Source organism: Leptosomus discolor, chromosome 2 (genome assembly GCF_034619465.1).
Source record: "Leptosomus discolor isolate bLepDis1 chromosome 2, bLepDis1.hap2, whole genome shotgun sequence".
Lineage (NCBI taxonomy): Eukaryota > Metazoa > Chordata > Aves > Leptosomiformes > Leptosomidae > Leptosomus > Leptosomus discolor.
Genome location: NC_141392.1, coordinates 23,679,053 through 23,704,656, shown reverse-complemented (window position 1 = coordinate 23,704,656; position 25,604 = coordinate 23,679,053). Strand labels below are relative to the sequence as shown.

Sequence of the window (25,604 nt, the reverse complement as noted above, 5' to 3'; positions counted from 1 at the left end):
AGGGCGGCAGTGCCGCTGCCCCAGCGCCACGGGAGCGAGAGGCAGCCTGCGACGGCTCTTGAGTGAGGGGAGGTAACGCTCATGATTATGTCTCTGGTCCATGAAAAATGTATTTCTTCAATCTCAAAGAAGTTGAAAGCACTTGTAAAATCTAGTTCTAGTAATTGTTATGTAGGTAAGTGAATTACATTTGTGTGTTTCCATGGTGACTGATAATGTAAAATAATTAAGTATGAAGAATAATGAGGAGAAAACTACTTCCTCTTTTTAAGGATTAGGGGCTTACAAATTGATTCAATCTATCTATTTTTAGTACATGTAACCTTTGCAAGGAATATTAGAAAATTACGAGTAAATTAAACTAAATTGTATTAAAAGGCCTTCACATTGGTCAGGAGACTTTATCTGCTGCTGATGTGAAAATTAAAAAATTAATCTTTCTTAAATTTATACATATATTAATATAAATTCTGTGACATTCTGCACTAAGTGCTGACTGCTTGCTTTTTGTGTTTTCAGAGCAACACCCGATTTCTCTTGAGTGGGAGCTCTCTGCGCAGCGCTGAAGATAAGCACTCTCTCCTGGGCACAACAGGGACACGTTCTACAAGAACTCTCTGCTAGAACACGGTTCAAACAAAACTTCTGGCTGAAGCCTTGCTTGAGGTACCTCAGAGGAGGACACCTACACAGGATTGCCCTGCAGACACAATGCTATATGTATGTCCTGTTCACTACAGACTGAGCTTCTGGCTGACAGACATGGAGGGTAAATCTGCTCTGTTTCTCCCTCACAGTATTTTAGACTGAAAGTGCAGTAATAAACAGCACAGGACAAGGAACAAGAACAAGGCTAATAGCTCAAAAGTATATTTTTAACTGAATTTTGAGCACAACTGAAAGCCTAAAAGGTGCTGAGAACAGGAGGGCGAGAGGAAAACTATTTTACCCCAAGAAGGAATGCTCTACAGGAAGTCAGGAACTAAGAAAAAAGAACAAGAAGCAGGTAGATTTTCTTCACTGCTCTAGCAATATAACAGCATCCATAAAGCACTTCAACTTTTTCTTCTCTTGCCATACTGATGTTTTAGTTTGTGATGTTATTAATGGTTGTTGTAGAAATACAAACTCTTGGCTTAACTGAAAAAGATAGGCAAAATTTTCAATTCTCTGCCAACCATAAAAATGCCAGCCTCCCTTAGTTTTTGTAATTAACATTTTGCTGCAACAATCGCATACAGAATTTGAATTTTATATTCATTTCTGCAAGTCATTCAAGACATTCCTAGTACATATGTTTAATCTATGAGGAAAACAACAACTGCATAAAAGGAACCATTCTCAACACACACAGTCTGACTTCCCGATAACCCCCTAAAACTGGTGTGGAGGGGGTACTGGCATAGAAGGCGCAAGCAGTGGGGTATCAGAGATGGTACCTCTGTCCTAACTTTGGAAAGTCTGTAAAACAGCAGAACTCATCCACAAGGTTACTCTGGCTTAGACAGTGGAATGTATAAAAACAGTTGCATACATTTATTCCCCTCTTGAACAGGTTATACAGTTTATTCACTCCAGTTCGGATAACTCGAGGTAACCAAAGCAATTCAATTTACAGTTTTACTGCCGAAAAATTCTTTAACATACAGAATATATACTAATATATAGCTGACGCCTGTGCTCTTGGTCCAGGCTGAGACTGCTGGACAGCTGTGTCCTCTGCTAGACCTTTCCCACACCCACTCTAGGGTCTACAGCAAAAATGGCACAAGGGCCAGATATGACCATTTTTTTTGGTTCCTGAACAATCCCAAACATCAAAAGCCTCATCAGAATCAAAGGTATCAAAAGGTGTTACCAGAATCAAAAGAATCATGGTGAGATTACCACTCAACAAGCTTATGTTGCACCTTTCTGCACAGCTCTGAAAACAGCACCCCAACAAGATAAGAGAAGGGAGGGATCTAGACAGTCACTCGTGATCCCACGGGGCACAACTAGCTTTGAAGGTCAATACCGCTTTGGAACACACATAAGAAGGGCTATGGACTTAACCTCCACCTACAGTATCTTTATACAAGAACAACAGTCAAAAGAGATTTTAAATGCATGGAATTCTCATTTTCAGTGTGCCTTCACCTTGAGGATCTACAAGCAACTTTGTCAGCACTTTTGAGTTCCAGAGTCAGCCATGGTGCAAGCACCTACCTCCTTACAGCCACAGACACTCAGACCCTTAACATCTAGTACTTGGACACAGACTCAAAGCACGGTCCTAAGTGGAAGAAGCAAACCCCTTCAAAAAAAAGGTAACATATTCTTCTCAGGAAAGGAAATCAGATTAAAAACTTACCAAAAAATGAGCTTTTCCAGAAAAGAGATGCCAACATCAGATGCACCAACTACCACAATTCTAGTGTTGATAGATGCTCTAGATTTCAGTACCAGCTTTCGATTTATGTGGTTCAAAGAATAGCTCAACTGTAAAAAATATGTAAAATGACACAGAAATGCATTTAAAAACCCCAGCAAAAGTCTGGTAAGAATCATTAAACCATCAGTAATGCATTACCTTGCATTCATACAAAACTTATTATGGCTCACTGACATGACTAGCACTACGATTTTTCTGTGCACAGCACAAGATAAATAGTAGATAAATGGCACTAAAATGTTGAAATATGTGCATGTTTAATAGGTCACAGAAAATTAGCAGAGCTTAATGGTCTGGCTTCTCCTGGAAAAGATGCTATGGAGTCCTTCATAAGAGAGGAGAAAACACCGCCTCTTCTATAATTTACTACCATTTAGCTAACACCTAGGGAACATATATTTACACAATGTTAAGGCCATTTTTATACCTTCCAGAGCAGTTTTTACTCTGTTTTATTTACAGAAATGGTTCTATTTGTAAATTAATTAGGAACTCAATATCTCGAGTGTCTTTGCGCATTTAATTGGAAACTCTCTTCCAAAATGATAGAATTGACCTTTTTTTTTTCCCCCCTAAAACCAGAGCAGCTGCACTGAAAGCCAGGCTGTCAAATGAGTGTCAATGCCACTGAGATCAATACTCCGGCCAAAAATCTTACTATGAAGTTTTTAATTACTAGCTTCTCAGTTCCCATTCTTCTTAATGCAAACACTGGGAAAGACAAACTCCATGGTTTTTGGGTTGTTTTTTTTTTTTACATTTGTTTCTCTAGGTCTCAGTAACTGAGATTCTCAAAACAAATATGCAAGAAAGAGCCAAGAGATAATATTGCATTTGACAATTTTTTTTTCTGCACTGAACTATATTTACTTTTGAAATTTCTGATGAAAGACAGGGAAATAGTTCCCATCTTGCATACAACACACTTGGCACTTTTCTTATTGCTTTGGGTTATATACATTTTCATTTCACAGAATGCATAATCGCAGATTGATAAATGCACTGAAGAGACAAATAGAAAGTGGAGGTACTTTTATTATTTCTCAGACACTTCTATACATTTCTGCTGTGTCACTTAGGCAGGAAGCAATCTAAGACTTCTAACAGGTTTTCCTCTATTATGAATAGGAGACAGAGGGTTAATAAAATTAAGTCCTCTAAATTCCTCCTATGAAATTACAGTAGAAATATATTTGCTATATATTAGTTGACAGAGTAACTCAATATATGAAGAATAAGTATTTTATTTTAAAGCTATGGTAATGACATTGGCCTTCTCAAGAAGCACACGGCACATTGAGATCCCCAAGACATCTTTTACCCCAAGACATCTTTTATACCATGTCTTTGCAATGGTGGAGACCCACAGCTGAGATTTCAGCATAGCCTCGCTGCAGAAGGTGGAGAATTGTCTGTATAACACACTAGAGAGCTGCTCTGTGCCTTAAGGAAGGATTATGGACCAATTACTTGCAAACTGTCATCACTGTATCGCTACTAATTTAAAATGTGGGAAAATTAAATGTCATCTTTGGTCAGGCAACATTATTTTTTACTGCCAGACAAATGTTCTTCTGGTTGCAGTTCATCACAGTGCAATGATGACATCCAGTGGTGAGCCACATTCATCTCAGGGACCAGACTTCTAAGAAAATTCCAGAAGATATCTTAAAAAGTGGTGGCTGCTTAACAGAGAAGCCCTAAGTGTGAAACCTGGCACATACCCACAGTCTTACAGGCAGCCCGCCACCAAGGAACGACTTCTGTAGCCAGGGCTAAGCCACAGAACAACTGTAATGCTGCCCAAATCGTTGTTACACAAGACACCTACAGGTCTCTACGAACAAGCCTAACAATGCAATCTAAAGCTAGTGCTTTTTAACATGGTTAAACACTTCTTTCAGCAGGACTTGCCAGTAAAAAAGGTTCTATATCTAGTTATATCTACATATCTATAACATTCCACACTTCAGAAACTGAAAAACCATTCTACATTTCATTGAAAACATACATGACTGGAAGAGATTTTAAGAAATGAGAAGAACCAATGCCAATTATTAAAGGCATCCCCCACTGCTTAAAATAAAACTTGGACTATGTTCTTTATAACAAGCTAAATGGGTAGACCGCAACTACGCCTGACATTGTTCTGCAAGCACGGACACTTGCGGAGATCTCATGGTAGCACAAATAGGCGTTGAGACACTGCTTAAGACCCTAATCTTGGTATTCAAATTCCTTGGGTTTGTGAACTCTGCAGACAAGAACTCTGACAGGCTTTTTTTGCTGCACACAGAGACTTGCAACTTTCCAGAAAAGCAGTGCCTTGTAGATGAAAAACTACTAGTGATGCTTTTGCTGAAATGTGGCTTTTAACACAATTAATAAAATGGTAAAAAGAACATGAAGAGAAACTACTTGTACCTAATCAACAAAAATAACTAGACAGGAACGTCAGCAGCTAATAGAATAAACCCAATAGACCTTACAGCAACGCCAAGTTCAAACATCTCCTTACACTGCAGTGCTGTGCTGGTTTTTTGTTTTTCAAATGTACTCCAACAACGAAATACAAAGCAGTAATACAATTTCCTAGAGAAGAGTTGTATCTAATTTATGAAATGGCTTCTGTATCAATGATATAAAGGCAGCATATGAGTCGAATATAACCGGTTTTGTTCACCACACAATGGCCCCAACACCAACAGCTGTCATGCTTCAGAAATCACCTTTCTAACAGCTAAGTACACTAAATGGCCCCAGGGAGTAAGGAATTAGGTGGATTGGTCCCACAATACCACCTTATTTTAACAAAATGTCAGGACAAATGACTACGTATGTTCCCCAGAGGAGTAATCAGACATCATAATTGATAGGTCAATAGCAAACTCTAACTTGTTTATTTTGTATCCAATTTATTAAACAAAACAGCAATCATTAACTAAGCTAAGGCAAAAAGCAGTAATTGCCACTGTAAGAACAGGCATACATAGCTCAGAAAAAAGTATTTCCTTTGATTATCAGAAAGATTACTTTCCCCCCTCTCCCTGCTGGCACCTGACAGCCTCTGCCACCGCACCCCCACCACACTGCTGCCAGCCAGGAGGGCCAAGGGCCATCCTCACCCTCATCCCAGTGCTGGCAGAGGTGGCGTTTCCTCATTAACCAGGGGCGATGGTTCTGCATGTGGACAGACAGCACCATCCACTTAGAGGCCTTCAAATTTTACCTCCATTAAAAATGCTTATGCAGTTCTCAGAATGCTCCACTGAAAACACAATCCCTGCATGTAAATTATGGCTTTCACTTACAGTCTCATAGCACAGTATGTGCCAGAGCTGGATTAATTCATAGCACTAAAACTTCACACATCCTTCTACCCTAAGTAAGCAATGGAAAAAAGATACATGAAATAATTGTTTGTTTTTAGCCAACATGTTTGTACACGTTTTTCCCTTTGCACTTTCAACCCATGTAAAGCATCACACATTCACTGTGTGTGCCTGGATCTCCCATCCAGGCAGCCATGCAGCTTGCACATTGCCTGGGAATGTATTCATTGTTCATTTGCTCAACCACATGCATTGGTGGTACAAACTCAGATGGAGAACATTTTGTAGCTCCTTTTAGTTCTGATTTTAAACATTGGGCCCTGAGCTCTTTGTAGGATTTCTAAAAACATTTCCTGTAATTGTTCTACAATAGGTCTGCCTTTATAGCAAATATTACCTTCCCTTAAACAGGAAGAATGGAAACTGGACACCCAAAAATGAAGAAACAAGCTAGACAGAAGATTTCAGCTTTGACAGAAAAGCAGCATTGCTTTGTTCTGAACTGGGTACCTCTATCCTAGCAAACCATCAGCAGCGTGTCAAAGAGCTGCTGCGCTTGTTGCTGGAACTCTTCCTGCAAGGACTCCATAACACAGCAGAATTTAGACTGTGCATTTTATTAAACACCGAGGACTTAGGCCTTACCCAGCTAAACACGCTTCAGTGTTTGCTGAATTCTAAGCATGTTAGAGTGCCCCTGAATGCAGGACTGCTCAGGGTATGACAAGACAAACACGGGACTGACTCATTTGATCAGCACCTTCACAGACCCCTTCTTACCACAGCAAGCAGCAGGGACCCACCCGGATGGACTCTCCCAGCCCAGCCTTGGGGGATTCTGTGCCCGTTTGCAATGCTTTTGTTTTAATTTACTGTTTGTTACTGTGAAACGTGCGTGACAGCTACTGCCGTACAAGATCTACATGATTTTAACTCTATTACAGTAAAAACCATCAGAAAGAGTAAAAATGATTACCAAACCTGTTCCTAGATTAGTGCTGAGGTCAGCAGGCAAACAAGGTGAACAAACAGAGCTATTTTAATTTCAAGCTCCACTTGAATCACAAGGAAAAAAAAAAAAAAAAGAAATCAATGCTTACCAAGGCGATATGAACAAAAATTACCAGAAAATGCATGCTTTTTCATTCTGTATTATTTTTTCCTTAATACTAGCTACATTCCAAAACCAAAAAGTCTCATTAGGAATGTCTGTAAACATCTTTTCAAAAGCTATTTCCAAGCATTCACAGATTTACACAAACACCAGAAACAGAAGGAAAAACAAATATAAATGTGATGAAGACTGTGGCCTTAATAATTTTGTCACCTTTGTCAAGCAACCCTCCTTTAGTAACTGTGGCTCTAAAACACAGGTTTGCACTGATAATACCTAGCCTTTACATAGTATTTTTCATCCATAGACCTCAAAGGCTTTTATGAATGAAGTCAGAATTATTACACCAATCTTCATTTGGGTAAATGCTGATCTTTAGCTCCTGGAAAACCATCTAGATATTCACGACCAATCCTGTGCCAATCCCTATGACTCCCTATGAAACCAGGGGTTTCCTATGAAACTCCAAAAAGCAGCAAAGGCAAGCAGAGCACCGACACATATACTTAATTTCCTTGCAGAGCCACTGTTACCATGGTAAGAAACTGCTCTTTTTTCCTTTTAGCATTAACATTTGGATTCCCAGCCCAAAGAGGGCTGGACAGTTCATACTTGCATGAAGATGTCAATTGTTTGCTGTTCAGCTTAAAAGGACAAACAACTAAACACTAAATGGTGCCATTGTCACAGAGTTCAGTTCTCCCCCATCCTTCAGGGGAAGAAAGTGATGTACAGGAAGGCACAGGAACTTGATCAAAGCCACTCAAGCTGGCAAGGAGATAAAGCGCACGGCTGGCTCTCAGGGTTAGCTCCCCCAGATTTGAAGATAAAGAAATCTGCTTTAGGGAGAGCAATTCTCATCTGTTAAGAAAGTCACTAATCCTCTGACAGCAGTCATTGCTTCCCAGTTCATCTTTGTCTGTTTATTTCTCTCCTACAAGTTATTCTTGGAGTTGGGGAAAGCAGGTAGAAAATAGAAGTTGGGGTTTTTTGGCCAAGATTCAAAAGGTATACAAAAATGTAGCAACATCTAGGAACTTCAGCCTGAAATACCTTCTGAATATTATCTAGCTGGACTCCCTACATAAATGTGGAAGGAAATACAGGACAGGTTGGGCTGAATGGCTGACAATTCTGTATGTCAAATTTACATAAACCATCACAGGTCTCTTACACTTGACATAAAGAAGCTAGACTGACTGAGTCTCAGAGGCGATCTGGCTGTGCCCAAAGGCACAATAGCAAAACTGGAGCTTGCACTAATCATACAGTGTCTGTCGATGCAATGCCAAAAGGTTGTCTCACTGCCCTGCTCTTCAGAAGCGCTTGCAAAGGACTGACCTCCACAATCTCAGTCTGTACAACAGAGAAACCTGTACGGCCAGTCACCGGGTAAAGGAGTCCTATGAGAACGCTTTCACTGTGGAGTCAGCACAGAAAAACAACCGACCAAGGAAAAAAGCTACCGGTTTGCATTAGTCTCTGGAAATAGTCACTGGAATGGACACTGAGCCAACCTGTAAAGGCAGATAAGCCAATGTGCACTCTGCTCACCAGCAACGTTAGCTGGTCCCAAAGTCTCACTACAAACGTTACCCATGATCACTCGGTCGTCAGACTACGAGAATGACCAATGCCTCCACCTTGCATGCAAATCCAGCGTCCCTGGAGGTTCCCTGTGCAGACCACAGCCCAGCAGACAGTGCTCTTAAACAACAGCATTTCCCCCCCCAGCAGAAGTGCAACTGATGCATTACACATCCGAATGCTGGACCGAATTCCTCCGAGCTGACCAGGCACATGTCCAGGGAGCCCTGCCTGCCGTACTCCTCTGCCGGACACCATGCCCTGCCAGCTCCACCTGGCTCCCCATCACCACCAATGTGCCGCTGAGAATGACAGCTCAGGTGGCACCATCAGAGTCACAGCACTCTGCACTGCTGCACAGAGAAGGCTGGAGCCTGAAGGGTCAGAAAAGCATGCAAATGCTTCCCAGGTATCAGGGCTGACAGAATTCTCTAAATCCTGCTTTTAGCAACATAATTATTAGCACACTAAGTCATTCCAACTAGATAAGTAGACTCCAGATGACATAATTGTAAAATCGAAGCTCATTATTTACTGACAATTTCACAAGAGAGGTTGGGATCTAACAGTCTGAACCAAAGACATTAAATATTAATAGAAAAACATTAATTTATTTTAATTGGCTCTGAATGTAAATGGATATGGAAAATACTTCCCTGCGCTAGGACCACGGTCTGAGCAGCCAGCCAAAGACCATTATTAACTTAAACAATGTCTTCTTAACTCCTTGGGTTTACTTTACAGAGTTCTTGTGCCACCAGAGCACACATTGATTATACTGCCTTCATGTAACACAATAAAACAAAGAATTATCTATAAACAACAAAATTATATGTAACTAAAAATACCGCTAGCATTTCCAGACATTAAATTATTTTATCATAGAATAGTTTGGGCTGGAAGGGATCTTTAAAGACCATCTAATCCAACCCCCTGCAGTGAGCAGAGACATCTTTAGCCAGATCAGGCCGCTCAGAGCCCCGTCCAACCTGACGTTGAAAGTTTCCAGAGACGGGGCTTCTACCACCTCTCTCAGCAGCCTGTGCTGGTGTTTCACTACCCTCAGTGTGAAAAATTTCCTTATATCCAGATATATCCTTATATCTGCCCTCTTTCAGTTTGAAGTCATTACTCCTTGTCCTATTGCAGCAAACCCTGCTAAAAAGATTGTCCCCACCTCCCCTGTAGGCCCCCTTTAAGTACTGGAAGGCCACAACGAGGTCTCCCCTGAGCCTTCTCTTCTCTCAGCCTGTCCTCATAGGAGAGGTGCTCCAGCCCCCTGATCATTTTTGTGGCCCATTTTCTTTCACAATGAACCAAACGATTTCCTTCAGCTTTGATTTTAAGCAAGTCCTGCTTCCCCTCTCTGGTCCAGCTCCAAAAGGCACTATGAAAAAACCTGAACATCCCTGATGAAACTTAACTGGAAAAGTCTCTCAACGCTGACTGGCTCGGGAAGATTTCCCTCTGAGGACTTCTCTTGAGAGAGGGCACCACCACAGAGCATCACAACTACCCCAATGCCCATACCAAAACAGGATTGTGTACACTCTAGAAAGGGAGAAGACGGAAGCACCTCTGTCCACTGTACCCACTCTGCACACAGACTTGGGGCAACAGAGGTAGCATTTTTTTTCTAAAGGTACTGAATTCATTGAAAAATGTAATAAACATATAAAATTAAAAGCTTTAAAAAATAAAATGTAAAAAACATCATCCCATTTCACACTGAAAATAATGAACACAAGGTAACTACCAGTACGAGGATACATGGGGAGACTGATTCGCAGCTTACTAGAGTCGTATTTTAGTGACAGCAGCTGTGGTTCTCTATCTTGTAGTAGCGAATATTACCTTTCCGTGGAAAAAATATCCATGCCCTTCTTACAAGCTGGAATTATGCTACTTCCAATCTACAAAATGCTTTCAAAAAGCTTTAAAACAAGTCTGACCTGTTTTTAAGCAGAAATGACTATTTTAGTTCGCTGCAAATGTCATTAACACCTGTATAGTACCAACACCATGCTTTCAAAATAAAGATAGGTCATCTTACTTTTAATTTCACACATGCACATAAGTGGTAAACATTCAGAGCATTCCTGTTAATGATGCCATCTGGTGCCTCCCATAATTGTGTAATACTCAGCCTTCCAAACAAGATGTAATGGCAGCAACACACAAAACCCACTGACATTTACAGTAAGGAAATTTATTATCAGCCATCAGTTCAGAATGACTGTGTTTGCATGACTACTGGTGCTATAAAATCATCACCTTTACCAACCAAGTGGAGGTACAATAAATAATGGATTTTAATCCATGCACTTACTACAAAAGCATTAAAAATTCATTACTCAAGCACAATAGCATCTTAAGCAACAGTTACATCTTTAAAAATTAATACTACTTTCCTGGTTAAGTGAAAACTATACACACCAAGCCTTTGTTTATAATACCAACGAGTCCATATACAAATTGTAACACATAGGAATGCTTCTGTTTTAACTCAGACACATGAATCTTGATATTTGAAAAGCAGGGAATTCTCTTGCCCATCCCACCTAGGCGCTCTTTCCTATATTTATTCCATGTTATCTCAGTAGAGACTTACTAAAAAAAAAAAAAAAAAAATCCATCAAAAACCTTTTGTATTTTAGCCACTTCCAGTACATTCCAGTGCCTCAACTGAATTTATACAGAACTGACCCTGAGCAAAATGAAACCTCCTATTACTACGGATTTTCCACAGCAAGAATACACTTTGCTATAAGGCAGCCAGCTATAAAGTAAAATACCACCAACAGCTTTTCTTAAACACTCTCAGTAATTCAGTGCACTTTCAACTTTTATTACAGAGTGCCGCTGGAGAGAAGGCATCTACAGAAGCATGGCTTACTACTTCTGTGGTGGTGCATACAGACCAGGATGGGGAACAGACACTTCCCAGTAACGGCAGCTCTGTGAGCTGTATTGAGGTGTGCTCTCACACATCTCTGCACTTCAAGTGGGCATGCACTCCAAAGCAAAGGCTTTGTTGCTTCATAGTACTTGTATCTGTACCTGTCCACCTTCTTGACACATTGGACACATAAGGCGATTCAATTCCTCTCAACTGTACAGTTAGAAGCAAAAAGCTTTCCTTGTTCAGTACAAATTGTTCTGTTGTGCACAGTCTCTCCCCCCATGTTTTAAAATCTGCTTATTTTAAGTCCTTGTTTTTATTATTTTTAAATACAACTGAGCTAAAACTTTCTAGCTGCACTCTCTAGACTAGCTGGGACTTGCAGTCACGTGCCGCAAACATCCCTTCCTTTTCCTCTGCCTTCCTCCACCTCAACAGCAAGCAAAGAGGACAATTTCTCATTGGCTGGCCTAGACATAACAAAGTACAGAGAGTGAAATGACTCAAGAGTTTGCTGGGGGAGACGCTATCTTCTAGAGAAGAGTCTCCTACACAAACACTCATGTATACCTGTTTATTTTCCTTTTTAAACAAGCTGCCCAAAAAGTGAAAGTTTTTGTCAAGCTTGAAAATGTTTTAGATTTTTTTTTCAGTTTTAACTGACAGCTACAGTTTTTTTATTATTATTAGGTGTTTTTTGGTGGGGGTGTTTTTTGTTGGTTTTTTTTTTTTTAAAGAAACCATGGCAAACACATTGGACATATTGTATTCTGCAACTTTACAATGGACATAAAAAAAAGCTCACTTAATAGAGAATAGTCCAGGACACTACTTACACTTGCACCTCATTTGAGTATCTTCTGCAGTACAAAAAATACATATGAAAGTTCACTTAGATGGAATAAGTTATAAGATTACTTTAAAAACAATGGCATTTCATTTAAAAAACTTAGAAATCTTAAGTATTTTCTCTCATTTTACTTTTTTTTTTTTAATTATTTTAAACTGCTTTCAGGCCATTTATTCATAGCACTTGCCATAAGGATCAGCATGGAATCAAGTAAACGCACAAAAATACATGTATACTGGCCCTAAAAACTATTAAGCTAGCAGTGCCTTGTATTTAAATTCCTTCTTGAATCTTACATTAACATTTACCATTTCTTCTGTGATTAAGCTTCCATTTTTCCCAATCTACAAAGAGGAGGGCAAGTTTCCAGTCTTTTCTCCTGTTCTGGCCCCAAATGGTTTCACGTGGTAGCACAGAACTACACACAGACAATGTAAGAATACAGACAATAGGCTGGCTTTTCTTAGCTTCCCGGTTTTGCAACCCTTTCTAGATGGTCCAGACTCTTTTGATGAAAAAAGGCTAGTGCTGGTAATAAGACTAACTCGTTACATACGAGTTCAGCAGATTTCACCATGCTAGCGACAACAGTTCAATTCACACAACCTGGAAAGCAATGCAGGTATGAAAGAGCAGAAGATACCACCTCCCACAGTGGTGCCACTGCTCAGAACAAAAGGTGGCACATTTTCATGCACTGCATTACTGAATTCCATGAATTTGAGGTCTTTTCTTCAGATTCAAACCAGTATCTATCCTGATAAGGTCCTCTATGTGCTTCTCAGTTAGGTAAACCAACTTTCAACTAACTTTCTTGAAGAAAAATCATAATCTCCAATAGCAGTTAAAGGCTGTAACATAAAAATTATTTGTTTTGTCTTTTTAAATAAAAGAATGCTGAGAAAGCACACTGTTTAATCACACAGAAATGAAACCGTGGCCACTGAAGGAGCACAAAACTCGCTGCTGCACAGGGACTCTTCCTCGAGTTATCTCCTGGACATCCATCCAGCCATCCTGGCAACACTCAACTCCTGAACAAGTTTAAAGTCAAGTAGCTCAGAGAACACAAAGCTAGGCTGAGCACCTGACTACAGCTTTTTGCCTGACCCTCCCTCACCCACTACTACTTGTCCCAATTTAAACATTTCCTGTCATGCACCTGTAGCATCACTTGGTAAGTGCAAATTAACTGAGGAAGTGTTTGGTTTGTTTGTTGGTTTTTTTTTTTTTTCAATTTATACAACAGTGTATGGGCTTCTGCACTGCTTTAATAACTGTTCTGTCTCATTTTTATGAGCTACAGCAGAAAAAAAAAATCTGAACTGTGCAATAAAAGCTGACAGCTTGAATGCAGCCATGAAATAGAAACATAAATATAAAAAACCCAATAGCATGAATAATTCCGCAAGGGCAGAAACAAGAAAATAATTCAACAGATGCGTGACTTTTTTTTCTTCATTGTGGATCAGTTATTCTTGTTAATTATATCACCTATTCTTCTCTTTTATTGATAATTACATGAAGCAGATGGATAACAGAATGCTCCCAGATGGTGAGAAAGCAAACAAGTTTATAAATTGTTTATTTATGAAGAAATCATTAAAAATTATTTAATTATCTATGGTTTTCTACTCCACCAATAATTACATGCACCGTAAAGGCCAGCAGCAGTTTATAAGATATTTAGTATCTGTTGTAACCAACTGATTTTTAACATAACATGACTGAAATGACTGACAGATGTGCAAAACACAATAATAATCTAATCTGTTTTAACACTGTGGGAATTAAGATTTTTGAATCTTCGGATCTTCTGCCAATTGGCCCTTCAAAGCTGGTTACTGATTTAGAATACAAAAATCAGAGATTTCCTTTTGATTTGGAACAGCTGTAGAAAGCATTTGATCTAATGAGCAGACAGGAGCTTTTTCAGGTCTGTCCCCTGAAACCCTAGAGCATGGCAGATGTATGGCCTGATGCAATTTTGAGCTAATACGTGGAACCTCTGATATGCTTGCTGCAGAGGCACAGCCTGAACAGGCATCCCAAAGTCTGGGCACTTCCAGGACTAGATGCAAATAAGATCATTAGCATCTGTGCCATTCCAGAGGGCTGCAGTGGGAGACAGGGGAGTTTAATGCCTCCCCCTCTATGCCTTCTCAGTCAATCCTTGCCCAATTTATCCAAATCTCTTCAGCAGAGCAACGGGAGGCAGAGTTTTGTAGGAACAGACAAAATCAGCAGCAAAATGTAACTGCCATCTCAAGGAGTGGAGTAAAAACATATTCTGTCATTATGACTGTTACAGGAAGATATTGCTATATCCATGAGAATTTGCAGCCCTTTAGGAAATGGAGAGCTGCTTGGGAAGGGAGAGGTCTTCGAAAACACCGATGAAGCAGCACAGAGTTGTGGTTTACGAGAGAGAGAGTGAAAAAACTTGTGGTTGCCTTAAAACCTATGCAAAGCTTTAATAAAATGGCCAGGCAACAGAGAGGAGGAACAGGTAGAGTTCCTAAACTCTGCACTTCTTTGGAGTCATAGTCACTTTAACAATAAGCAGAGAGACAACACAAACCAAAAGTCTGGCTCAAACTAGAAACAATATTGAACCCAGGGAAATATCACAAGGACACAGAGAGAACAGGGTTGCAGGAAAACTGCAGTTAAATAGACATTCAGGTAACAGTAAGTATGTTATTATATGATAAATGTCCAGATTTTGAGGCTAAATCTCTCTACCTTACATTTAGCTCTCCCAGAGAGACTACAGGAAACAGGACCTATGCTTTCTCAGACACCACAAAACAAGCTCATGCTGCCTGCTAGAAGCAGGAGCAAGCAGGCTAGGAACCGATGGCAGAGCGGCGCATGGCATTTCCCCCCTTTTCATTTTACCAGACACTGCAGTAGAACAGAGAGATTTGACAGAGGAACAATGAGAACAAGTTACCACAGACTTAATTTCTGGTGCTCATCTGTCTCCAACAACCGATCCAGACCTGCAGGAAAACCACCTCTCCAGCACAGCCAAGATCCATCTGGACTGGCAACGCATGGGAATTAGCTGAGGGCAAAGCATTTCTGATTTAGATTGCTGCTTTCACTTCTGGCTTTGGAGGGAGGAAACGGGAAAGAGTCCTTGTGAGTCCTGGTTGAGTTATCTGTACTGGGTCAATATTTACGAGCGAATCTCTTCATGCTCACAAGCAGGCTGGAACATATTAAAGAGATACACAAACCGATGGAGCCCCAGGGCTCCCAATGTGCCACTAATGGCCTACGGAGATACATATGCACAAATCAAGAGCTGTGCTTAGACACTGAGTAGCTGAGCTGCTGAGCCCCAAGCTGTTACCAGTGAAAAATAAATTTTGCAGCAAGAAAAGGAGAGAGAGAGATCGCAAAAAAAGACTGAAACAAGAGGAAGGCAGCTGAAAAAGGAGTAGATGAGAGGCAGAAGTTGATAGCTAGATATCAAAGGGCATTTTGTGGGTATCAAAGCAAGAATTTCATTACAATTATCTCCATCATAAGCAACAGACACTCGAGCAATTAATTAGGACAGGCAGTCAAATGAAAATTTTACATTTCTGAAATTGACTTGCATTTACAATCTTTGTATTTTTGTGTGAAAAAAATCCTGCCATCACTGCAGAGCTATTTAAAATGAGAATTAAAATGATAACCCATCCTCCAGCTTTCAGGAACAAAGCGGGCATGGGTTAATGTCAGAACAAAGTGCTTTCTAATACTAGAAGGCAAAGCCCCCTCAGCTAAAGCAAGCTTGGTGAGCTAAAATAGAGAAGTGCAATAAAGAACTGAGGAGCAGTCTCAACTACTTAGAATCTCTGCTTGGCCAAAGCTTTTAAGATCCTGCAAGATTCTGCCCCTATCTTGTTTAAAACCACTGTAACAAAGATGGTAGCAGACATTTTCTCCTTACTGCTAACCACGGGCTTGCCTCAGACAACTTCCCACTAATTCCTACTCGGGCTTCTTTGCCTTTCACTTTTCTCCCTCTCTTCGCCACGCTTTCCTTACGACATAGTTTTTCCATTTCCTGTTTACCTCACTTCCCAGCCTTCTAGCAGCTTCTACAGCCAAAATCTGTCTCACCTTGTCTCATGGCATTTAAGGTTGCAATTCTCAGCCTTTCCCTTTTGCAGAGTTATCACATTTAACCCCTTGGTGGGATATTTTGCTCTTTGCAACACAGATTGTATCTTTCCATTTACAGAGTGTCTGAGCAGGCCTTTTGATCACTACAAAAAGGCAGAAGTATGATTTTGTGCCTACTGAAATTTTATTATACTTTTTTATAAAAGACACCTCATTTTATTTGCAACTTAGCTGCAGGATTTTGCATAGAAGTGCAAGATTATCGATGGGGATTAATCTTCCTTTCTGAAGCATTAGAGAAGGGGCAAATGCCTTATGCCTGGCTACTACCACAGCTAACGAAACATCCAAGATCTAAAACCACACCAGCTTCTTACTTTCATAAGCACACTCAGTACCCTATGGTAGGTTATCTCTTAAGCTATAAAGATTTCCCAACATATGGTGGCCAAAGATCATTTCATTCACTCAGTAGAAGAGTCAATTTAGCTTTATATGGTTTCAAATTCTTGGTATTTCAGAAAACTGCAGGCAGCAGTAGCGGACTACCGTTATCCTCAAGTTACCACCTAGGGATCAGCCCCAGATGTCAGTTTTGATAGAACACAGTCTGTCAAAAATCTATAATTAATGCCAGCGCATATGCATGGATACTCATACAATGGCTAGACTTCATTTATTTTCAGGAAAACTTTGTTAATGGAAATCTTGCATACAGAAATTCATTAAACTTTGGAGATTTCAAACAACTACTTCACTACCTGCAACTCTCAGAAATCCCCAGGAAGAACTTGGGAACAGAGCAGACAGCAGATTTGCAAATCTCTCAAACACAGGAAGTCTGTGATTTTCCAGCTCCAAGAAAAATGAATCCTAGAATAGCAAGTTGGAAGGGACCTCAATGACCATCTAGTCCAACCTTTAATGCTAAGATGAGCTCTTCTAGTAAGAGAACAGCAGTTTATCTTAAAGATAAAAGAGTAAGTAGTTTAAAGAAAAGCATCAGATAGCTTATTCTGCAGAGAAGAGAAGGCAAGGATGCGCATGTTGAGGGAAGACTGTTCAACAAAGCCAAACTCAGACCAATGGCCTCAGCCATGTTCTGGATTTTGCTTTGCCAACTGCTGCTTAATTAAGAGTTTTGGATGCCAAAAATTACTAACTAACTGTGAAAAGGACAGCACTAAAAATATTATATGGGAGCCCATCTCAGCCAACTGGAAGTTAGTAGACAGACATAAAGCTCCCTAATTATGTTTCTTTAGGAAATTACAGCTATCTACTGAGAGTATCCATCACTAATGATGTTTTTCCTAATATTTCAGCTTTGCTAGTTACTCTTGTGAGGAACCATCTTCACACCAAATTTTAGTTACTTAAAAATGTAAGACAGAGCAGGGTATGAGCTATTTAACAAATGAAATTTTAAGAGACTTTCCATTTACAACCTCCATATTGCATGAGTGCTACACAAGTAAGAATTGTTTAGTAGTGAAAAATTTTCCTGTGCTGTTAAATCATTCCTGATATTTCAAAGTGTTCTTAGAGAGTATCTTGTGCATGGAAGAAACCTGACTTGGGGACTGAAAAAATAAAATTTACTTAAGCCATTTCTACAGAAATAGGCAGAAGCATGACACTGTCTTTTTTCCACTTGCAGAACATAATACCTAAAACTTACCAGGAAGAAGGGCTGAACAGTAAGTCAGAGCATTTAAAACATGCTAGGAGTTCAAGAGTAACGTCATGAAAAGATACTGTTAAAATGTAAGCACTTAGTATGTAAGTGTTACAGTTCAGTGATTGCTGTTTGTAACGCGTTTGAAATTCAAGCTTAGAAGAAGCAACGGTCGTGCAGAGGCAGAGCTGGGATTGTAAGGGTATGGACACTATGTTCAATGTAATTAAGAAGCAACCTATCAACACTAAGATGGTAATGCCATCCCATCTGCCAAACCCTGCATTAGCTGGCACTATGCCTCTTGCCTGCTGCTGCTTCTGTTACCCACCTGATCCTTGGAGACCTGCTCTGATGGAGCGTTTATGCCAAGCTCTTCCAGAGGATAGACAATCTGTCGTCTTGGTCGCACGGGAACCATGTAATGAAGGGCAGATGTCAGGGAATGGGCACAGGGATTCTGAAACTGAAAGACAGCGATCTATATTTCAGCAGAGAGAATGTCAGAACAGTGCATCACAGATGTCTGTTGTACGGCTTTGCAAATACAAAATTCTTAGCTCTGTTGGCTAAATCTGAGAGAAAAATCAGCAAATAAACAAACATACTCAGAGCAGAGGAATGAATTGCAGATAATTCCTGACACTAATGAAGATAATTATGAGAGTAATTACATTACTATCTCTGTGGGAATGACAGATAAACAAGTGGTTTGGTTTATGGGATTTTTCAGCACAAGTATTTTCCCCAGGAGGATATTTTTCTCCATAGTGATCATGAATCAGCTTGATTTGACCTCATTAAGCTATGTTATCTGCTTACTGCTAACCTTTGCTTGTTTGGCAAAGAATGGTTATGAATTTATATAGAAATTCTATACCTACTAAAATGTCAATTTCATCGAAGTGATAAATGTTAATAAACTGGCATAAACTTGAAGTGAACAAAAACCCTAATGCGAATAGCATGGATCATTAGAAATAGCTCTGTTCCATTTATTCCAGCATGACTGGCTTTGTCATAATTTACAACACAAAATAAGAGAATTACAGGAAATAGAGCATGAATACTAACGCAAACTAAATTACTTTGAAGTACCATTCCATCCACAAACATTGAAAGAAACTTGATGATACTACGGTGAGAACTGAGTAAAATATCACATTTACCACTTATTAGAAAGCAATGATAAACTAGAGTAACTTAAAGGAACTCTGTAGCCTGGAAATACACCAAACTGGAATCATTAGTAAGATTTAACCTTTCTCTTCCATCTACTGCCATTAAACTGCATTTTTGTAAGTGCCTCTTAAGAATCTGAGAGCCTAATGCTACACCAGGACATTGGTTCCTCAAGAGAGCACTTAATAGAACTCCAGAAAAGTGCACAGGAAAAAGACATCCTTCTGAAAATGTACCTATGTCTAACCTGTCAAAACTCCTACGTTAACAATGGTGGTGATTTCAAAAACACCCAAGTCATTGAGGACAGAATTAATCTCGGTCACCATCTAAAACCTGGGTGCTCACTTTAGCTTGCCATGCAGACACCCCCCAGAGTCAGAGACGAGCACCTCCGGAGGGCAATTCTTTCCATCCTAAGATAGGTAGTTATGATCGATGGGCAAACTGCCCTCCAGATGCACTCTGTTTTCTCCATTCACACTGGTGGGAGCCAAGGCTGGGCCAGATAGTAAGCTTTAGATGGCTACACGTCAATGAGCTGACATGTTTGAAAATACTACCTTGTGTTCCCTTTTCTGATGTGAGACCGATGACAAGACACATAACTGAATATTTTTAAAATAATCTTTTGTTTTGTTTCCACAAACTACGTTCTGCTCGGAAATGGATTTTCTCACACAGCATTAGGTTCTTATCATTCTCCTGTAGCACTTGCAGAAACACAAGTCACGTTTTCAATGACAATGAGGTGCCTAGGTCCCATGGACTTTTGATGAAACACAGTCTAGAGTACCTAAGGCACTTTTGAAGAGTTCTTATAAACCACCTGGGTGTGTTCTTAATATTATCCCCTTGCATTTACTCATGCTATGCTATCCCCCGTGACATCATTCCTTTTTTCTTCCCTGCCCTCCAGTTCATCCTGAGTGTAAACAAATACTGGCACCTCTCAAAATTCATTATGCTGCTGAGTGTACAATTTGATCAGGTTCTGTTATTAAACTAAGCAGGAAATACAAATAATTGTTAAATATAAAGGTATGATATGTGCTTTACACCTTGTCATTTAAAACCTGATTGGTAACTGATTCACAAGTGACAAAGGTACAGCAGGTCTATTAGCATGTTAAAAACAATTAAATAAACCGATTATGTTCATCTCAGTTGAGTTGCGAGTTTCTTGTGTCTTTACCTATACATCCAACACAAGGGTAAGAAACGAAGACAAACCCAAACTACACCTTACAACTCAGACACAGGGTCCTAACTTAGGCAAGAGCGGGAATACTTGATGCTTGTGACTATATTCTAGAACCGATTTACTGGGAATGGACAGGAAAGGGCAGAAACTTGACTATCAGTACTACAGTGCTTTTATGGAAGGGGCTGACACAAAGCACAAGGCAACAGCAATACATGAACCAATGTGGGCAAGAAGCAGATATACTTCCCCCAGAAACAAATGAGGAGGTAGCAAACAAATTATTGCTCTACTGTGCTGCCCCAGGGCAACATACTAACGTGTGTACCTTAAGACATCTAACTACATTTAGAGAACAGTTGCCTAGGATTCTCCAAATTCAATTGGGAAACAGACATTTGCAAAGAGTGACTCAGCTCAGAAGGAGCCACCCCCTAGGAAGAGCTTCTCTGTCTTCACAGACTACATAAAGAACCAACGCCAAGCACACTTCCAGTTTCTGCTCCTCTACACACTTCCTGAAGATACTGGGCAAGTCTGGACTACCATGCACTACTGAGTGCGCTGCAGACTAACCCTACAATGCAACAGCTATGTCCACCAGTGCAAATTATGTCACACAAGAAGAAAAGAATGTACAATTTCTGCAGGTTGCAAAGAAAATTCCTGTTTACAGTCATTCACAGAAGCAAAGAGAAGGATAAAGTGAGCAAAGGTGACAATATTTAATATAAGAAATACAAATAACTGTCTCCTTACCTTGCCTTCCACATACTGGGGATAGATAGGATAGTAAAGAAAAGATTTGTGGGCCAAGCGAAGAATTTCCTTTAGAAAGTGTTTTGTATAGTGATGAAATACAGGATTCAAGACAAAGTGGTAAAGATGTCCATGTTCCTCTTGCTGGTGGTGATTAAAATTAATAAAATCTTCGATGCTGTAATGTGATTGAATATACTCAATATCCTGGAAAATAAGAATTTGGAAATCAGCAGTGATAAAACAGACACATTTACAATATTTTAGCAAATGTCAATGAGTTGCTTTCTATCAATTAAAGAACTAAATTTGAACACTGTGATTAAGTATCTCTGAGAGTTGTTCTCAATTAAAGCACATCGACCGAACACACTTTTCTTGAAAAACCTTTTTGTTGTATCAAAATCTATTCTTGCAGCTTGCCCACCTTTATTTACAGGGAATGCATATTCGAGCCTTTCACAACAATGTCTGATACAGGGTAGCAGACATTCATGGAGGTAAAAGGAAAAAAAAAAAAAAAAAAGAACAACAAAAAACCCCTCTGTTTTGCTGTGTTCAAGACAAAGAAGCCTAGACTGTCCTGTCAGAAAACTTAAACTGAAAAAAGGGGATTCTACAGAGAAGAGCTGTGTAGGAAATGCCCTCCAACAAGTCTTCCCTGTTGAAGTGATAAGCTGAGATTTTTCCACATTTATGCACAAGAGAAATGGCTATATCCTCTTATCTCAATGCTCCTAATATAATTAAGAACTTATTTTTGAAAATAGGTGCGACTACTCTATTTTAAAAATTGACCATAACCACTGCTGAACAATCTAAAATCTGACTTTTCAGTCATAGCAGAATGTCACAAAAATCAGACCTGAAGAACGTTTACTTTTCAAGAATAATGTGTAACATTGTCTTTTTTTTTTTTTGTACTCCATTAGAGCACATGTGTTTTATCCATTTTGAAGTTAAGCATGTGATTCATAATCACTCAGAATCTGCTGTTGGAAAAAAAAAGTTAAGAAAGCAAATCTAGAAGGACAACTACTGCTCTTTGCCGAGTGCAAAGACTTTGGAAATTAGGGGGCAAAATAGGTGATTATAAACATATTTAGAGGCAGATGGGCTTTGTGCTAAAGAATCAGAGAGGTGTAGGAGGAATACTTTCAGAATACATCAGTAGCTTCTGGCAAATAACTGAATAGGTTTTTTTTCATCTGTGTGTCAATCGGCATACACGAGAAGGGAAATAATAGCGTCTACATAGTCAGGAAAGAGGGAAAGAGTTTATAGAAGCAGTATCTTTTACAAGTACTTTCTGTGAGGTACATGTATGGTGGGGCAAACACGAAACACAGCCTGTAGTGTTGAGGGCTAAGTGTTACAGCTTTTGTACAACTTAGAACTTACCGTTTCATCTCTAATGACAGAAATGCCAACTATTTGATCCAAAACTTCTGCTATAAAAGCCTGTACTGGGATCCCATCCTGCAAGGCAAAAGCAAGATATGCACATTTCCTATTTCATTAGTCATCTTTCTTTTTAATCCTAACTGTGTATTTCACCACATGATCACAGTTAAGATACTTTCCTCCCAGTATACATTCTACACACTACCCCAATTTAACTATTCTTCCTTAACTCAAGGAATAATGTTTAAACAGTGTATACGGCTGGCTTTTTGATCATGCAGAACTTTACTGAACCAAAGTTTCAGTTAGGATCTAGCTGCTACAGGAGTGCTACAAGCTCAGCCACTAATTCAGTCCTGGGAGTTAAGTTCTGATTTCAGGAACGAATATTAATTAAAACAGATATTCACCATCAATAGTTGTATAAATTTGATTTCCCTACAGCTGCATGATTGGCAATGACAGGGCTTGTTTTTTTGTCTATGCAGTGTTTTCCATCACACAACAAAAACGCAGATGTTCCCTACTGTCTGATGGGCTTACGTCTGGCCACATTACAGGAAGGAGAAAGAGGCCTCCACCACATGACAAAACACAAGTACATGTTCATCACACAACCAGATGTGCATGCAAACAAAAGCAACAATGCAAATCAGGCTGTGGGTGGCCAAAAATGCATCCAGCCTGCTTCTGTCCCTGCATTTGAGGAGTCTCTAAAGATGACAGTAGCTAGTATAGGCCACAGGTTAGGTTAACTGTCAAGTCAGCCTGAACACAGCCTACACCGACTGTTGGTACTGAACTGAGTACCTCTATAGTGTATATACAGCATACTAGTTTAGAGTAATGTAATAAATTCTGGATGTTTTTACCAGTATTTATCCATTATTTTCTTGTAAGTATATTTGCAATAAATACTTACGGGATCCCTGCGAGCCATGGTAAATATCTTTAAGTCATTCAGGATACTTTCATTCAAGCTGAGGGTTTTAATGAGCATTTTGACACCAAGTAGGTCACTGGTGGTTACTCTTCTTACATTAAATGACCTATTAAAAAAAGGAATTGAGAGTTAATTTTTAACTCTGTGACAATTAAAGACAATTCCCACGCTTAAGACAACATGCCTTTCACAAGCACCAAACACACGTCTTTTAGAAGTTGAAATTGATTGCTATACGGCCACTGTTTCAAATGCATATATTAACTTCTTGAGTGGTAACACAAAAAGATCACGCATCGACTTAAGATAACTCAGGAATGCTGCTTTAACTGCTACTAAACAGTCTTTCTGCACCTATAGCCCAATCACACAAAGCACTAGCTATAGCCACAGGTATCACCAAATCTTCATGTGAATAAGAGCCAGCAGAGAAAGGAGGCAAAGAATCTTTTACAATCAAAGTAGAATCCTTAATTGCACACTGACACATACGGAAAAAAGAAAAAAAAAGAAAGAGAAGAAAAAAAAAATAAAACAGCAGTAACATCAATTTCTCCAACAAGAACAAATCACTAACACTTGTGTTAGGCCTCGTTTTTTCAAATAGTAATACACGAGGATAAACTTACAGGAATAAAATGCCTCTGATAAACATAAGTGCCAATTAGTAATCACACAATGGCGTCATGGCACAAAAATGTGCGCAGTATATGCAACCAGCAACAAGTTAACTACAGACAGGAATATCCTGGCACTTACCTAGTTTAGACACTTAAAAAACATCTTCCTGCCCACTAATTATGAAAAAAATTTTACTGACAGTCTATAGCAGCTGAGGAACTCTCTCACATCATCTGTTAAAGGCATCCACCCTTCCCAGTTAAGGCTCATGAAAGAAAGACGTACAGAGTGCTGTTCAAGGAACTGAATTACAACTTCATTTCCAAGAATGAAGTTTTTTCACCCACAGTTAAAAAACTTGCAATTCGTGTAGTATGATTGCCATTCCTGTTCTTGTTTTCAATTTAAACTTGTATGTGCTATTCTTCAGCCTAAGTCACAGACACATTGAGATTGATTTTGTGGAACGTGGTTTTAATTAATAGCACTAGCACCTTAAAAAAGAAACCTACCAAATACCTGATACGTTACAAGAAAGTTCACAGATCAATCTCATGATCATTTTCAACTTGGTTATCTGAGTGCTCAAAAGCATATATTTGATTACTGAATTACTAAATTACAAGCTAATTCTGAACTACTAAGTGAGTATCAGCTTAGTTTCCACATCTGTTAACACGTTTCCACAGACAGTTAATTACAAGATCAAACAAGTGATGGGGGTGTCAGTCAGCAAAACCAGCAATATAGTTCACTCTGCAACCCACGAGTGTGCTGTCTTCATGTCACTCCACTGAGCCCAGCACCTGAGTTTTTCTCCCCACCCATGTGCAAGAGAAGCCTGTTGTGCCAATAATGAACTACATTTTTAATATGATGAAAAACAGAACATGCAAAAATTGAAACCATTCTTTAAAAAAAACTAAGCAAAACCGCCAGATCCCCTGTGAGTATGAAATAGTAAGCAGGCCTGCCTCACTTCTCTTCCAGCAGTGAATTAACTCATTCTAGATGCCCAATTCCTTTGACTGCTCAGAGATCAGGATGCTATTATTATTATTACGCTTTTTAGTGAAAATTGAGGGAAAGTATCCATTAAGCATTTCAGCCTATGCCTTGTCATTTGCTATTTTTTTCTCCTTCACTGTTAAGTAGCAGACCTATACTTCCATTTGCTGCACTCTCGCTTTTTGTGTACTTAACACTTTTTCTTATTCCTTTTACAACCTTTACTAATCAGTATCTCATTTTGTACCTGTGCCTTTTCTGATTTTGCCCTTTCATGTCTTCATATCCCCATCTTCTTACCCCTGTTTTTCTTTTAATCCATTTTCTGTGACTTCCTTTTCACTCACATGCCTTTCGAAAGCCCTTAGTGCAAGTACAATATATTGATCTTTTACTTTTTCATATTTTGGTTTTATCTAAGAGTACCTGCTGTTGTGCACTGAGTTTTTTGTTCTTCAGGA

The 25,604-nt window shown here is 39.4% G+C and overlaps 1 protein-coding gene across 1 annotated transcript in view; it reads right to left on the bottom strand.

The window, feature by feature from the left end:
- Positions 1 to 25,604, bottom strand: part of CFAP61 (cilia and flagella associated protein 61) — a 107,828-nt gene that overhangs the window by 53,339 nt on the left and 28,885 nt on the right. Inside the window, exons 12-16 of the mRNA XM_086460376.1 lie at positions 23,494 to 23,620; positions 22,569 to 22,646; positions 21,168 to 21,374; positions 18,354 to 18,488; positions 2,354 to 2,481 (exon numbers count right to left, since the gene is read on the bottom strand). Coding sequence (XP_086316502.1) covers positions 2,354 to 2,481; positions 18,354 to 18,488; positions 21,168 to 21,374; positions 22,569 to 22,646; positions 23,494 to 23,620 — 675 coding nt within the window. The remainder of the gene's footprint in view (positions 1 to 2,353; positions 2,482 to 18,353; positions 18,489 to 21,167; positions 21,375 to 22,568; positions 22,647 to 23,493; positions 23,621 to 25,604) is intronic.